Raw genomic sequence first — 15,916 nt, forward strand, 5'->3', positions numbered from 1 at the left:
GTTGGATGGTAGAAGTGGTAACTCGACATGCATGGCGCAAGAGTTAGGCGGCGTGCTACAGGCCTAGAGTGCCCAAGTGGCGACTTGCGGCGATCGGCATCATGTTGGTCTCTTCTCCCTCTAAATCGCTCTTGCCAAGTCGACCCTCTCCCTGATCTACCCATTCCCCCGTTTTACCCCTTCAACTCATCTCTCCTTCTTTCTAATCTTCTAGGATGGTCTCGACTTGCTTCCGCTACTTTGTTTTTGCCCCCAATCTTTGTTGGGCATTGGTGTTTTTCCCCAATCTTGGTATTCACATTTGTAGTCCATCATCCGCTGCCTCCCCTGTTGTGCATCATCTCTGTCCCCTCGTCCATATCCACCATCTTCTGCTATTTTTCTCAGTTTCATCTGAATCCTTCGTTTCTCTGTTTTGTTTCAGTAGTTTCGACGACAATCGTCTCTCTCCCTGCCTCCAACCTATCCCCCTTTTCTTAGATTAGATTCCAGCATCCTATAGCTTATTCCTTTTCCCCTGTCCTCAGTCTTTCTAGTTCGTTTAGCTTGATCACGGGAGATCTTCAGATCATACAGAGCACTGCCCCCTCGTTCACCTAGATTCTTTTTTCCTATTGAATTCAGGGAGAAAATGCATTCTCTCATTCTAAATTCTCATAATCCACATAATAGTCTCGAATATTTTAGGGTGAAGGTTAGCAGGTTCCTGAATCCGAGGACATAATTTGAAGCCCAAGTCAGTTAGTCCCGGATGGATCCAAGCAAAAAGAGCTCCTTTCTAGTTGTAGATCAAGATGTGGATACGAAGGCAAGTGGGGGAACCCTCCAGCACTGGCCGCCTTCAACGCCACATTCACCTCCATCCTTCTCGATACTGATGTTGCCATCTTTACATCAACCTCCACTCCCGTTTGCGCGGCCTAAAACGTCAACACACGCGGCAGTGCCTCCGTCATTGGCGCCTCTGCAACAGGTTCTCCAATCCAATGGGGAAGGAAGTACTGTCGTCCTGAATTCAGGTTCAGAGCAGGATTTCTCTCTATGGAGAGGGTAGAAGGACCGCATGACAATAGGACATAGGCTCTGCGACAAAGGTCGAGCAACATCAATGAAGCGGATCTGACGTCGATGAGGAGCGGAGGGGCGCGACCAACACAACATAGCTCTGGCGAGTAGAGGCAAGGGCAGATCGATTAGCGACAACAATGAGGAAGGGAGGAACATGATGCAGCGCAATCCCCTCGCTATCGGCTGGCGGCGACAAGGATAGGTGGTATTTGGGAAGGGGTGGTGCTGGCTAGGGTTACCGCTCGAACCACTCGAGGAGATGACGCGAGGGAGGGGGGGCTATTCCATTTGATTGGAAAGTGACGTAGAAATATCTCCGCTGCATATTTAAAAACCTGAGGGGTAATGTTACAAGAAATATCGATGGACTGTAGAGCAAAAAAATGTACCATTGCCAGCAACTTAAAAAATGTGCTAAATTGAGCCCTAGTTGGAAAAGTCTCACTGCATATTTCCTTGCCAACCATATCAAACTAGCTCTACCAAGAAACCAAAGTGGTAGTACAAGACAACTTGTGAAAGTGCAAATCCAACATGAAAGGAAATGACGAGATGTGATAGATTATCACATTCCATTTCTTAAAACAAACAAGAAACACATGGATTTTTTTCATGAAAACTTCTGATCTATTCACCTTCAATCATGCCAGTACAACGAACAACAGAAATAATAAAAAATACATCCACATCTATAGTCCACCTAGCGACGACTACAAGCACATGAATATATTAACACATAAAAATGTTATAGTGAGTAAGTGCATTCATCACGAAGAATGCCATACATTTCACCTATTGTTCCGATGTGATCTTTAAAAAGAGCTATTGTTCCAACTCAAAACACATCAATCCCAAGGGAAAAAAATGCACAGTCTTATAGATACCAAAGCTATGTTGTAGAAAATGTATTCACATTTGTGTAGAAACCAAACTTGTGTCAAGAAACGTGGTCTCCCACTCGAAGAATATTTCGGCTTACGGGACACACAACCACATGTTTTTTTTAACTTCGGCGATATTTATTAAGTAGTAATCATATCAGTTACAAGAGAAGAAACTACAAAATCGGAGGGTTTATCAAGCCAGAACCCAGAGAGCTTCCCTCTAAAACTTTCACTGACTAGCCTATGCGCTACTGTATTGCTTTCTATAGCACAGTGATCAATTGTCACCTTGCCAAAAGATTTCATCATCTTCCGGCAATCATCAGTCAGCACTGCAGCAGCAGCGCGGTGCTCCATCGGATTTTGGATGGCTTAAACAATCTCCTGCGAATCGGATTCCACAACCAGTGAAAAAATTCCCAGTTCTTCAGCTAGTTGGAGCCCCTCCAGAAGGGCTGAATCCTTCATCGTCGAAACATCCATCGTGTACTGTTTATAAGATGCTGCAGCAGCAATGAACGCCCCGAGCTATCCCTGAGGATGGCTCCAGTAGCTCCCGCTCCCTCATCAGCATGGAAGCTTGCATCAACATTCATTTTTACTACCCCCTTTGCTGGTCTGATCCATCTGACCTTTCTCACAGGTTCTTTTACCTTTCCTGCCAAAGAATTTGCTACGATCCCACGAATACTCATGGCTGATCGTACTGGCGATCCACATTTCTCTTCATGGCTAATTCTCCGGCGATCCCACCACAAGTACCAAGCAGCAACCATTACCGTCTCCACACCATTTTCAATTGGTATTTTCCCTTCACCCAGCAGCTCGGCGCACAGGAGTTTTTCTAGGATCACCGATCCTGACCGCTCATTGGCCGCTGCCATTTCAATTGTGACTCCCAGTCCTAGCTCCTCCCACACAGCCCTTGCTCTGCCACAAGCAAATAGCATATGATGCAGATCTTCCGGGTCATTTCGACATACTGGGCAAATGACGGGAGATTTTAAATGTCGATCATACAATGTACAGTAGCATGGCACGATCCCGTGTAAGGCTCTCCAGTTAAACACATTCACCTTGGGGGGCACCGATCTTCCCCAAAGTTCCTTCCAAACTGGGTGTGGATCAATTCTTCCTAGCCCCTGGTTCATCTGAGCTCTTGTTCTATATTCAGTTTGCCCGTGATATGATATGTTGAACGTACTGTAAAACATCCTAACTTAGAGAAATGCCAGGAGATAAAATCAGGATGGCCATGTGGAGCAAGGGGAATTTGAAGTATCCTTTCAGCATCCACATGCCAAAAAAATCCCCTCACTATCTGTTCGTCCCAACTGCTGGTTACAGGATCAATCAAGTCTTGTACCTTCTGCAGCAAACAGAGCCCCCTAGGGGTCATTACCTTTCGATCATGGCTTGTTGGGATCCACTGATCCTTCCAGATATCAATTGATGCCCCATGCCCAGGTCGCCAGATCGCTCCTTGTTTAAAAGTTTTCATCCCTGCCAAAATGCTTTGCCATGTGTAAGAAGAACCTTTTTTCAGCGTAGCATTCATCAAGTCCCCATCCGGGTAATATTTTGCGCGTAAGACCTGAGCACATATGGAATCCGGATTAGATAACAATCGCGAACACTGTTTAGCAAGCAAAGCTTTATTAAAACAGTGCAAATCTCGGAATCCCATCCCCCCTTCATTTTTAGGGATACACATCTTTCACCAAGCTTTCCAATGCATTCTTCTTTTATCCTGGGTGTCCCCCCACCAAAATCTAGCAATAGCATCACAAATTGCCTTGCAAATATTTTTTGGAATATTGAAAACAGACATGGCATAGACCGGGATGGCCTGTGCCACTGCCTTCTAGAGCGTCTCCTTTCCACTGATTGATAACATTTTCGACATCCAGCTGTTAATCAATGCACAAACTCTATTAACTAGGTGTTGGAAACAGTCACTACGGTCGATTCCGATCTTCAACGGTAGTCCCAAGTACTTACCAGAAATAGCCTCTGAAACAATATTAAGCTTCGTGCAAACCTCGGCTCGTACCTCCACTAATGTATTTGGGATGAAAGAAACACTAGATTTTGCATCATTTACCAATTGCCCTGAACTCGCACAGTACACATCTAGAACACTTTTGAGGGACGTGGCATTCAACGTATCCGCTCTCATCAGGATCAGGGAGTCATCAGCAAATAACAAGTGTGAAACTGATAGTGCACTACGGCACACCCTAATTCCTTGGATACCACCGACAGCCTCTTCATGCGCTAGCAGACTAGATAACCCTTCAGCACATATTAAAAAAAGTAAGGGGATAAAGGAGCCCCCTGCCTGAGCCCCCGGACACACAACCACATGCTGGTTTCCAAACAAACATAACAATTAATTGAAGGCTTGTAGATCCGGAATCTCGATGCAATTTTTATTATGTTTGAGATGCTTTGCACTTTCGCTGAATTTTTATAATAGATCTGATGTTTTTCGTAAAAAAGAAAACTTGAGGCTTCTAGAGGGCTGAACAACGGTCCATGAACAATTGTGATATTTTTTGTCCCTCTTTGTAGAATATATGCCCGTGCATGGTGGAAGTCTCAAAGTAAACGACGACCAACCGGAGAAAATACATCGAAAATGGAGTTATACAACGAAATCAGTCAAGGCAAAAATCTTGAAATAATACTAGTATCGGGTACTACTACCACACAATAGTGGTGGGCCACAAAGTAGCCTTGTGTGGTCGTGTTTAGGCCGGCCGGTGGTTCTAGCCGGCGCGAAATTCTCCGGGCCGACCTGGTCTGCAGTGATTTTTTCCCCGCGCGCGCACTGATTTTTCCTCCGCGTCGCGTGACCGCGACGGCCGAACGAATCCCCGCGCGGGAGGCAAAGCCCCGACCGCGCTCTCGCTGCTGAAACGGCAATGCGCGTTCTCCGGCGTACGCCGATGCCGCACCCGAACGGCAACGCGCGTGGTGTGGATGGCAGCATGGCATGGCTACGCTTCCACCACCCATGCCCGGATCCCGTTCACGCGCGTTCGTTCCCTCCCGGCTCCCGGCGCCGGGGGACGGAATATACGCCACGCGGCAAAGGTACGTACTACAGGAGGCGCGTCGTCCGTGCAACGGCCGGGCACCGCGGTCGTGATCTCCGCCGTCGACCACCGCGCTCAAACCAAACGGCTCGTCCGTCTGCCCCTTGCTTGATGCCACGCTAGTGATCCGTACGGGGGAGATCGCACTGGCAGGAAAAATGCTGGAGCACTGGCAGAGTTACAGACAGGCGGGGCCAGGCGAAAAGAAGGACGGGCGGAACGGGCCCGCCGCGCACAGTGGCGGCACGGGCAAGCAAGCAAAGTCAGCCCGGCCCCGGCCCCGGCCCATTTCCCTCCCACTCCCTCCACCACTCGGACACGGAGCCGCGGAGGAGGAGAGAGAGAGAGAGAGAGAGACCCCACGGCGTGCCGTCGCGGCTGCAGCTCCCCAGAAACTGCCGTCGCCTTTCCCACCGGCCAAAAGCAAGGCAGACCAACGGCAAGCGGCGCCTCCCCCGAGCCCCCCCTCCCCTCCCCTCCCTGATCGACCCCGGCGCGTGGCCCCTCCCTCCCTCGTCCACTCCGCCCAATCCAGTCCCCTGCGAGGCCAAACCCTTCTCCCCCCAGCCACCACCGGTCCCGCGGCGGCGAGGCGGGAGGCGAGCGCGCAGGGGAGCCTGCACCGTCGGGGGCCGAGATGTTCGCGAGCAGGCCGGCGGTGCACCCGGTGGAGGCGCCGCCGCCGACGGATCCGGTGGAGCAGCCCACGGGGGTGCTCATGAAGGACCTGCCCGGGATGCCCGGCACGGCCGGCGGCCTCGCGCTCCGCCTCGCGCAGTTCGCCTTCGCCGGCGTCGCCCTCGGCGTCATGGCCTCCACCAACGACTTCCCCTCCGTCAGCGCCTTCTGGTAACCTTCCTCCCCAGTCCCCATCCCACTAATTTCTCATCATCCGCGCTAGTACTAGTATTTGCCCCAACTGGCTCTGTACGGCCCGAGCATCAATCGCTTTACAATTCCACTACTACTTCCAATCGTTGCTCAAGAAAGGAAATATGATCTCACATGCACCGGTGGGTCAAGTGTGCGTGCGCTCTTAAAGCTTGGGGCCGTGGGGAATTCGGTGTGTTCAGGAACGGAAAATCTGATCCGCTATGTACTCTAATCACTCCATCTGTTGGAGCTTAGCTCATTTCGGTAATAGGTTCCCAAAGGTTGGAGTGATGCTTGTAATACAAATTGTGGAGAACATGTGTCTATGCTAAACCCAGCTCATAACGAACTATAGGAGTGTGGATTTGGAGGCAGTTGGGTACCAACCTCAGTACACTATACCTTCTGGACTATAAGTTCGTTACACTTACCTTCTGATCTTTCTGGCCGACTTTCTCCATTTTGAATGTAATGGATTGCCTCAGTGATGAGGACTAAAAGGCATCAGCTTATCTGTAGTGACCTACTACTGCCTGTGTATCATTATCTAGTACTGCATACTATAGGCAGCTAAAAACAAATTCTAACGACAACGGACTTCTCCTCTGAAAAAATGACAAAAATGTGCTTAAATGTATTAGTAAGGCACTTGTGTTCTGGCATGCATAGAAAGTTGCTTTAAACATTTACAAGGCGGATAAGTATACATAGTACAGTATATTTATGGAGGGGGCAAGCAAATGTAATCATGTGAAGACTATTGTTATCCAGAAATAGGGTGTATTTATTTATTTATTTATTTTGACAATTCTGTGTTGTAGTACAATCCCCTGCATATATGTGCTATTCCACTGAACGTGCACGATTTCAAGGTGAGATGACAGTATGCTGGATCGAAGTGTCAAAAACAAGGGAGTGCGCGCAGTACTTGAATTCTGAATTTATTAGTAAGGTTAATTATATGAAGCCAAGGATTCTAGAAGCAAAGAAACTAATTGTAAGATTAACCTATTTGCTACTTCCAAAAAACATGCAATTTCATGTCACATCATAGGAATATAATGCCACCACATGCATATGAACATGTCACAAACTGGTGAACTACAATATGAAATAGGGTTTTTGTTGTTGTTGACGGTTTTGCTTTGTGGTTCAATGTCTACTGAATATCTCAGGGGTACGATCCCCATGTTACAAACTAGTGAACTACAATAGGAACATAAATATCACATCCACATGTCCTTTTCTACTTATCCTCAATGTACTAAACTGCATTTCTGTTCACTATTTATGAAACTGCCATGGGCAGAACAGTGGGTTGTTACATTATCTACCAGAGTAAAACAGAGATCCCTTATGTCTTATCCATATTATGAAGTTCTTTTATGGTGTGTTTGGTTTGGGAACGAAGTGGAACAGAATGTCATGGTTCCATTCCACTAGAATGGGTCGGTTCCGTCCTTATGTTTGGTAGGAGCAGTTCCGAGGAATGGAATGGTTACATTTTGGTGTTTGGTTTGAGAGATGGAATGTAATGAAATTGTTTGTCTCACTTTATTACATTGATTCATACCGAATTAGATTTTGATAGAAAACTAAACTGAACTGAATGTTGAAGAACACTTGATTACATCGATTGTAATAAACAAATGTACTTGACGCTGCAGTACAGAAGAACACCCACGAAACACTGAATGCAGAAGAACAGATGTACTTGACGCTGCAGTATATTGATCTGGAGAAACACCCACAGCAAATGTCACTGCACACCACGGGCTCCTTGGTCCAGCAGCCAAAGCTCCCCGACGATGGTGCCTTAGTAGCTCCCAGCCTCCATGCCTGGGTGGAAGGAAATGAGTGAGAGGGCTGCCCGGCCTCCCTGCTCGGCTGAAGAAGATGAGTGAGAGGGCTGCCCGACCTCCCTGCTCGGTGGGACACGTCAAGTGCGCCCGGCTGGGATGCAGCCGGCGGGACGGCCAGCAGCACCAGCGCAAGGATGTGGCGGTGGCCAGTCATGGCCGCACTCGGTGGGGCTATCGGCGGGAGCACATGCAAGGTTGCGGAGGGAGCTGCGGCGCAGCGGAGGGGGACATGTGGGGGTGGCCAGGGCAGCTGATGGCCGCGCGCCGTGGGGCTGATGGCGGCGGCGCGCGCAAGGTTGGGGAGGGAGATGTGGCTTCGGGGAGGAAAGACGAGCGTAAGTCGAGCGAGCCGTTCTGTGTCGTCCGCTCAATTTGGAGGTACCGCCTAGTTCTGCATAAACAGGGAATATGCCATTCTCTGGAATCGGCGGGGGTTCTCGTTCCTTTGACAAACCAAACACTGGAATGGGCTCTGGGGACGCAACCGACCCATTACATTTCATTTGGTGACCCCAACCAAACACACCCTTAATTGAGTTGTAGCGCAAAATTTCCTTTTGGCAAAGACTGGGGGACTAGCAGGCATTTTCCTATTTTTGCTATCATACGTACTTCAAAGTAACTTTTTGATAAAATGAAAGGGGTGTGTGTGTGTGTGTGCTTCTGGGAATTTTTTTCTTTTAAGAAAGAGGGGCCACCCCTTCCGAATTCATATATATAAACCAAGGTCTTCCTGATACAAACTACGCTTGTGGCACTGTTTACCTTACTATACAATTCCTGGTACAAGTATGTTGGGTTTGTACAGAACGACTTAGTCCCAACCTTTCAAGTTAATTATGTAGTTATTCTGAATGATATTAGATAAAAAAATACCCCTAGGGTCATACTACAATGTGGAAATCCGATCATACTATGTACTCCCCCTGTCCTAAATATTTGTCTTTTTAGAGATTTCAAATGAACTACTACATACGGATGTATATAGACATATTTTAGAGTGTAGATTCACTCATTTTGCTCCGTATGTAGTCACTTGTTGAAATCCCTAGAAAGACAAATATTTAGGAACGGAGGGAGTACTTCAGTGTAACATTTTAAGAGGAATCAATTTACACTTATACATCTAAAACTATCATGGTGCTCCTTTTATATTTTCCAAGTTTATTTAGCTAAGCCTTCTTGAACATATAAGTTTCTCTGGTTTTGTTACTGCTTATTATATGGGCATGCCTGTGCGTAACAGAAATTCAACATTTGCATTTTTGATGAGTGGATGATCTAAATTTTGTATTTTAGTGAGATAGACATGGGTGGGCACTTATTTGTTAGCCCAGTTTACAGCAAGCAACACATATTGTGTTCATGCTTTGGAGTTATAAAAGGAAGCTCTGCTGTGTCTAGTTTATTTGCTTGTTTCTTCTTCTCTCAAGTTTACTCTGGTAGTGCTATTCTATATTTCTAGTTTCTGACAAACTGACGGAGTGCTGTTTTGGTCAGCTATCTTGTTGCAGCAACCATATTGCAATGCCTGTGGAGCTTCTCGCTTGCCATTGTCGATATCTATGCATTGCTTGTTAAGCGTTGTCTAAGGAACCGCCGCGCTGTTTGCCTGTTTGCGATTGGAGATGGGGTAAGTCAATAGACATCTCTGTTCATGTCTCTGATGCTTGTGAGATTCACTTGGTCAATCTACTGTATCATCTTTTTTGATCTAAATAATATGTGCTGAGATATATATATATATAAAATGTGTTACCCGTGTGAACTTTTCCATGTATCTAGTAACTTACCGCTTTTCCATCATTCTTTTTAGCAATATTGGCTGTGTGGTGTATAGACTAAGAAATCTTGCAGTGAGATAAAATACGTGCTCAGGTTACGACAATTGAATGAAACTGCATTTTTATTGCAAGTTCCTGCATGTTAGTTTCACCCTGGAAATTATAAATGCATTGTCTTTTGACTGTGTGAGGTCTAATATAGTGATCATGGCTGTTTCTTGGTAGATCACGGCAGCACTCATCTTCGGCGCAGCATGCTCGTCAGCAGGCATCACCGTCCTGATCGACAACGACCTGAACATCTGTGCCGAGAACCACTGTGGCAGCTTCGAGACCGCGACGGCGATGGCGTTCATGAGCTGGTTTGCCCTCACGCCCTCCTTCCTGCTGAACTTCTGGTCGATGGCTTCCCGATGAAAACAACAAGGAGGAAGATATAGCTTGACTTTTTGTGCGCCCAAGTTACGGTTTAGCGACATCTGGATAGAGTGGCACAGCTAATCGCATCGTGATCGGAAGCTGATGTGCGCCTGTGGAGACACACACGTATCTAGTATTACACCTATGTAAAAAATGGAATAGGTAATTAATGGCTTGTCTTTGAACATTGTGTTGCTGTGGGACTCTACTAGGATTCTTTTGACCCAGGCAGGCTCGTGCCCTGTGAAACGGTTGATGTCCTGAACCAAACTGGTTGAGTTTTGCCCTGAATTGTCGTGTATTGTGCATACAGTGAGCCTAGACTAGACATGTGTTGCCGACTGATCCATGATGAGTAGGGGAGCAATGTTGCTATCTTTTCTTAGAATCGGAGAATGGGAATCCACTGATATCTTTTCATTTTCGCCTCTTGGTTTGGTGCAAGGATTGTCCCGTGCCCATATGGCGTGGTTATCTACCAGGGCCAAATTCCAAGCCACGTCTCGGTGCTCGTTGTCGTTTGTCCTGAGCTGGGGATGCATTGCTAGCCATACCAACGTTATCGCAATCCCCCCACGAGAAACGGGAGAGGATCGTGGAGATCGACATCAGATGCTTCCATCTTCCAACGTTGTGGTAATCGTAGAGAGCGCAGTGATCCGATCGGCCCACATCGCAGCAGGTGGCCAGTGGAACAGAACTGCACTACACTGACTGAACCCCGAGCTGCAAAAATTTTCTACAATGGCCTGAGTTTCTTCATTCCAGGAACTTGACACGAACTGTGACGCAGATTACAAAGCTGTACAGTGCTACGTCCATGCTAACATGCTTATTTATCTTCAACTGACGATTAGATTACACCATCCGGTAGTGTCAAGAAATGGAGTGCCTGCGATCCTTGGGCGGCTTCGTGCGGACCTTGCCGCCGGCCAGAGGGTCGCGCACGAACGGGTTGAGCCGCCCGAGCTTCTTCATGAACCCGCCGCCGCCTCCTCCGCCGCTGCCGCCCTGCTTCTTCGGCAGTGGCGGCTTCCCCGACGACGGGAAGCTCCGGGTGCCCCCCGCCGCGAGCGTCGGCGCCGGGGCCGGCGCCGCCACCGACGGGTCCCTCAGGCGCATCTTCATCTGCATCAGCTCCATCCTCAGCTCGTCGTTCTCCCGCTGCAGCCGCGACACCTCGCTGGACGGCGCGCTCCGGTCCCGCCCGTTGAAGCTCGGCGTCGGCCTGTACGACAGCGCCGGCGACTCCCCCCCGGCGTACGACGGCGCCTGCGAGGGCGGCGGCACGCGGAGGCGCCGCTGCTCGTGGTACAGCACCTGCACCACCGTCTGCACCGGCAGCCGGTCGTTCTGCGCCGCGTGCGCGCACGCCTCCCGCGACAGCTTCTGGCAGTCCATCACGCCGCACACCTTCTTCCTCTCGCCCTCGCCCAGCGACGGATGCGCCTGCCCAAACCATCCATCACATCTGAGCACTATCCACTATAACAACAAGTAGACGAATGAAGATCGATTATAATGAACGGACCTTGAGGTAGATGTCGATGGCGCGGTACATGCCGTCCTCGTTGAACCGGGCGCGCTCCGGGATGAGCTCGGCGAGGCCGGTGAACTTGTCAACGGGCAGGTTCACGTCCGAGGAGATCTCGGCGAGATAGCTCTCCATGAGCTTGCCGACGGGGCCGACGTCGTTGGGCGGCGACGCCGCCGAGGCGAAGTCGTCGTCCGTGTTGTAGTCCAGGCGCGTCGCCTCGCCCTCGTTCTCGAGGTAGCCGGCGAGGATCCTCTGCACCGCGTCGACGTCGTAGGCCGTGCCGGTGCCCTCGGGCGAGGAGGACGGGATGAGCAGGTCGTCGAGCACGGCCTGGCCGAGCTGCGCGGCCATCCGCGTCTCCAGGTCGAGCCGGCACGCCAGCGACGTGTCGAGGTAGATCGCCGCCCGGAGCAGCATCGACAGGAAGCTCACCGACATGGTGTTCTTCTCCCTCGGCAGGAGGCTCACGATCGTCTCCAGCACCACCCGCTTCTCGTGCTCCTGCCTCGGCTCCATCTTCTTCCGCTCCCTCCCGTTCATGTCCTGCAACAAGTTACAAGTCGACATTGTCAGACGTTAGCTATAGCAACAGTATATACTGTGCTCTAGGTGATGTGTTCGACTCGATTACCAGTCTTCGAAGGGACTTCTGAGCGTAGAGCATGATCATCGTCCCCATGGCGATGCCCTTGAACCCCCTGGCCTTCATGGCGATCATGACCCTCTGGAAAGTATCGATCCTCAGCGCCGTCAGCTCGTCGGCCCACCAGTCATCGACAGGCTTCGGTGGCGCGTCCACGTCGTCCAGCCCCTCATGGCCGCCGTCGCCGCAGGTCATGGTCGCGATGGCGTCGATGCACCTGCCAATGAGCTGCACCTTGTCGGACGCCGGGAGGAGCTCCTCGGCCCTGCGGAGCGCGGTGACCGCGCCCTCGAGGCTCGCCAGCGCAACCTCCTCCAGGTAGGCCTCGGTCCGGCCGACGAGGTTCCCGGGCTTGCACTCCTCGGTCATCTCCAGGTGCTCGGCGGCGCAGCGCAGCATGGCGACGTTGTCGGCGGTGATCTCGAAGTTGACGCCGTAGCAGAACTTGATGACGAGGTCGAACGCCTTGGCGTCGCCGGGCATGCCCGCGATCTCGAGGTGGGTGACCCTCGACCCGTTGGCCCCCGACACCAGCTTCCTTATGTAGCCGCATTTAGACGCCAGTGGGAGCTGCAGAATTTGCCATCAGAACTCAGGATTTTTGCTGATTTTTCCATGTGGTTTCTAAGCGCGCGGTAAGAATCGAATCGAAGGTGGGGTTGGTTGGCTGGTTACCTTGTGCAAGTTGAAACTGCTCTCCCCGACTTGGATGGTAATATCGCTCGGGAATTCTTGCGAACGGATCCTGCACCAACCAGTTGAAAAAATTGTCGGATCGAGCTCATGAACTAGTGCTAATCCTCATAAGGAACTTCAGGTGCAGTATGTGATTGTTCCACATATAAAATACGGGTTGTCACTGCACGCTGCTGCTTGCTTGAAAACAGTTTCATGGCGCGAAAGTAATGGCGAGCTCGTAGATTCAAACAGGCAGCAGAGGGAAGGTACGTACCAGTCGCTGGTCCTCTTCATCGCGGCCGAGGTGAACTGAGTATCCGTCTGCATCCTGGAGCACTCACGCAAGCTCGCCGCTCTCTCTTCTCCCTTCTCTATGTTCTGCTCATCTTCATCTTTATCTCACCCGACGTCCACGTCGTGGGAAAATCGGGGCAGCCAGCCAGAGCATCGAGTGAGTGAAGCAGGAGCAACACTCGCGGATTGAGTCCGTCTGCCACACAGGGGCGGGGCGGCCCTCCCTGTGGATAGGTGGGAGAAAATCGGACGGACAGCTCTGGTCGACTCGGCCTCATCCTTGGCTCGGACATGTCCTTGTCTTCTCTCGCGTACTGCCTTCCTTTTTGGTGTTCTTGGAAGCAAGATGCCCTTCAGGCTTTGGAAGTTTGTGTCGGCGATGGAAATCTCGCAATCTTGTCGTCATTTAACCACTGGAATCTTTGTCTTAAGTGAGGTTTAGTGGTCTGGGTTTCATTGGGCTGCAGTCTCTGTGTTTTTTAGGCCCGGTTCTTTTGGCCGATTCTTTCATAATCAAAATCGATCCTCCACCCAGCTTTTTCTCTTGAACCCACACAACTAGGATTGTAAAAAAAAGTTGGATACAAGATTCTGGAAGAAGCTGAATGGAGGATCGATTCTCAAGATTCTGGGAGAATCGGTCAAAACTATTGCGCCTGAGTTTCCGGCCAAAGTAGGCCCATATAAGTATGGGCCATTAGCAATTATATATGCATGGACCAAAAACTAATCAGGACCACAACGACTTGATTCCCAAAAGAACCCGTTTAACTCGGCCCCAGAGACCGCGGCGACTACATCTTGCTTTACGTCAGTGCTGCTTCCGTCTCGCTGAAGTGAATGCACCCGCGTTGTAGCTATTGGGTCGGCTTGTTAGTGCACGTTTAAAAAAAGAGAGGCGAGTACTACTTCCGTCTCGCTGAAGCGAATGCTCCCGCGGGTTTTTGACCCTGCGGCGCTGGAGGCCATTTCATATCGGGAGGCGATTTTCTTGGCTCAATATCTCTAGCTCCACTACTTCGTTATATCTTCAGAATCTAAACAAGTTGATGGTGACATCCAGAAAGGCAACCAGGGTGCTTATGGAGCTACCATCAACGAAATCAAGTCCAGATCAGCTCCTTTTTCTTGTACTTTTATTTTTGAGCGTCAAATTGTTAATTTTGAAGCTCATAGTTTAGCGAAGTATGCTCTTAATCTAGCTCAGGGGTGCCATGTGTGGCTTGGCCAGCCACATGATCTAGTTTGTATCCTACCTTCTGCGAAGTTTGATCAATAAAGTGGCTTTACCCCTAAAAAAGCTATCTGGTCAGCCTGTTCGTGCACGTTCAAAAAAAAGAGAGAAGAAAAATGGGAAACTAGGATTTAACCCCGGGTCTCTTGGTTTTTTTGTTTTGTTTTGCCTTTCTTTTTTCACCTATTTTTCTCGGTTTCCTTCTTTCTTTTTCTTCTATGTTGTTCGGTTTTCTCTCATTTTTTCTTTTCTTTTCTTTTTTATATCCCTTTTTTGTTTTGGTTTTACTTTGTGTCTTTTATAGTTTTTATCGGTTTCCTTCTATTTTGGTTTTCCTTTGTTTCTTCTAATTTTCATTCTACATTTTTCCTATATGTAGAAAACATTTTTCTAATACATGTTTAACATTTTAATGGTATAAATTCAACATTTTCTGAATACATGGGCCGGCCTGCTGTCGTACCAGCTACACCACGCTCATGGGTGCAGTTTACTTAAACTGCACACAACGAGGTTTCACTAGCTTTTATAAATTAAATTGCGATAACTCCTATTTAATTTATGTTTGGGGGCTTCATATTAATTGAATCGTTTGTGTAGCCTCTCTGGACTAAAATCCTAATTTAATTACTAAATGGGTTTGAACTATAAGTGTGTTACAAAATTTGGAACAAATTGCCATACCTTCCTAATAATATTGGGAGGCTAATTATAGGTTTTAAAGAGAAATTACCATGTGAAATCCCTCGATTTAAATATATCAAATAAATGCATTTTATTAAATATTGCAGTTTTAATTAGGGTTTAATGCAAACCCAAAATTAAATTCTTTTAAACCTTAAAATTTTGGAAGGACCCACTTAATGAATATTAGGCTTTTTTCAAAATATTTAGGGTTTGGAAAGGGTATTTGGACAATTGGCAAAATTTTAGGGTTTTCTACTTTAATAAAGGCGAGGATTGGTATTATCCCCCTTTCACATATTAAAATTAAATAAATATGATGCTTATGGTACTATCATGATGCAAAATCAATACCTAATAAAATGGGCTACCCCTAGACGGTTACAACCTGTGTCGTGACGACCCAAATGCTCAACCATTGGTACCTCATGCTTCATTGGCAACATATCTTGAAAGCATAAACTCCTCAATTTTTTTTTCTTGAAAGCACAATATATCGTTACGTGCCAGCAAGTTCGATGGCGATTCTTGTAATTTTCTCAACTACCAACAAGTTAGCCTTCCAACAGAGCAAATGTTCTTTTTTCGGGTGACCAACAGAGCAAACTGACAAAGTGTCAACCCATGGAACAACAACAAAATCACAAGTCCATAATCAACAGGTCCCAGGTTGCAGCCACCTTAACTTCGAGCTTGGCCTCTGAAACGATCCGGTGTTGATCCAAGACAGATATGTGGTAGCATACGATCAGGAACAACAGTTGATCATTTGAACTGCAGAATGCTTGTTGTTTACATTGTGTGACAGAAATAGATGGGAAATCTGAATTTGTTTACACAAGCCCACAACCCTT

At 48.3% G+C, this 15,916-nt stretch overlaps 2 protein-coding genes across 2 annotated transcripts; one reads left to right on the forward strand and one right to left on the reverse strand.

The window, feature by feature from the left end:
* Window positions 1–5,332: 5,332 nt before the first annotated feature.
* LOC125552562 (CASP-like protein 5A1) lies at window positions 5,333–10,283 on the forward strand. Its single transcript, XM_048716162.1, has 3 exons — window positions 5,333–5,902; window positions 9,289–9,421; window positions 9,798–10,283. Exons 1-3 carry the CDS (start codon window positions 5,691–5,693, stop codon window positions 9,987–9,989), a joined length of 537 nt encoding a protein of 178 aa, XP_048572119.1. The 5' UTR covers window positions 5,333–5,690; the 3' UTR covers window positions 9,990–10,283.
* A 448-nt stretch (window positions 10,284–10,731) lies between these two features.
* On the reverse strand, window positions 10,732–13,416 carry LOC125552561 (BTB/POZ domain-containing protein SR1IP1). The gene is made up of 5 exons (XM_048716161.1): window positions 13,125–13,416; window positions 12,848–12,917; window positions 12,161–12,742; window positions 11,524–12,072; window positions 10,732–11,441 (listed from the first exon to the last, which is right to left on the reverse strand). Exons 1-5 carry the CDS (start codon window positions 13,175–13,177, stop codon window positions 10,869–10,871), a joined length of 1,827 nt encoding a protein of 608 aa, XP_048572118.1. The 5' UTR covers window positions 13,178–13,416; the 3' UTR covers window positions 10,732–10,868.
* Window positions 13,417–15,916: the final 2,500 nt, after the last annotated feature.

The sequence above is a fragment of the Triticum urartu genome, chromosome 4 (assembly GCF_003073215.2).
Source record: "Triticum urartu cultivar G1812 chromosome 4, Tu2.1, whole genome shotgun sequence".
In the NCBI taxonomy this organism is placed as follows: domain Eukaryota; kingdom Viridiplantae; phylum Streptophyta; class Magnoliopsida; order Poales; family Poaceae; genus Triticum; species Triticum urartu.

What these genes read in the sequence shown, in the direction of transcription:
- LOC125552562 (XM_048716162.1), top strand. Translation starts at nt 5,691, where the DNA reads ATGTTCGCGAGCAGGCCGGCGGTGCACCCGGTGGAGGCGCCGCCGCCG. An exon ending in CCCTCCGTCAGCGCCTTCTG is followed by an intron (nt 5,903 to 9,288) that starts GTAACCTTCCTC and finishes TGTTTTGGTCAG; the next exon opens with CTATCTTGTTGCAGCAACCA. An exon ending in TGTTTGCGATTGGAGATGGG is followed by an intron (nt 9,422 to 9,797) that starts GTAAGTCAATAG and finishes GTTTCTTGGTAG; the next exon opens with ATCACGGCAGCACTCATCTT.
- LOC125552561 (XM_048716161.1), bottom strand. Translation starts at nt 13,177, where the DNA reads ATGCAGACGGATACTCAGTTCACCTCGGCCGCGATGAAGAGGACCAGC. An exon ending in ATGAAGAGGACCAGCGACTG is followed by an intron (nt 12,918 to 13,124) that starts GTACGTACCTTC and finishes TGGTTGGTGCAG; the next exon opens with GATCCGTTCGCAAGAATTCC. An exon ending in CCATCGACATCTACCTCAAG is followed by an intron (nt 11,442 to 11,523) that starts GTCCGTTCATTA and finishes TGGTTTGGGCAG; the next exon opens with GCGCATCCGTCGCTGGGCGA.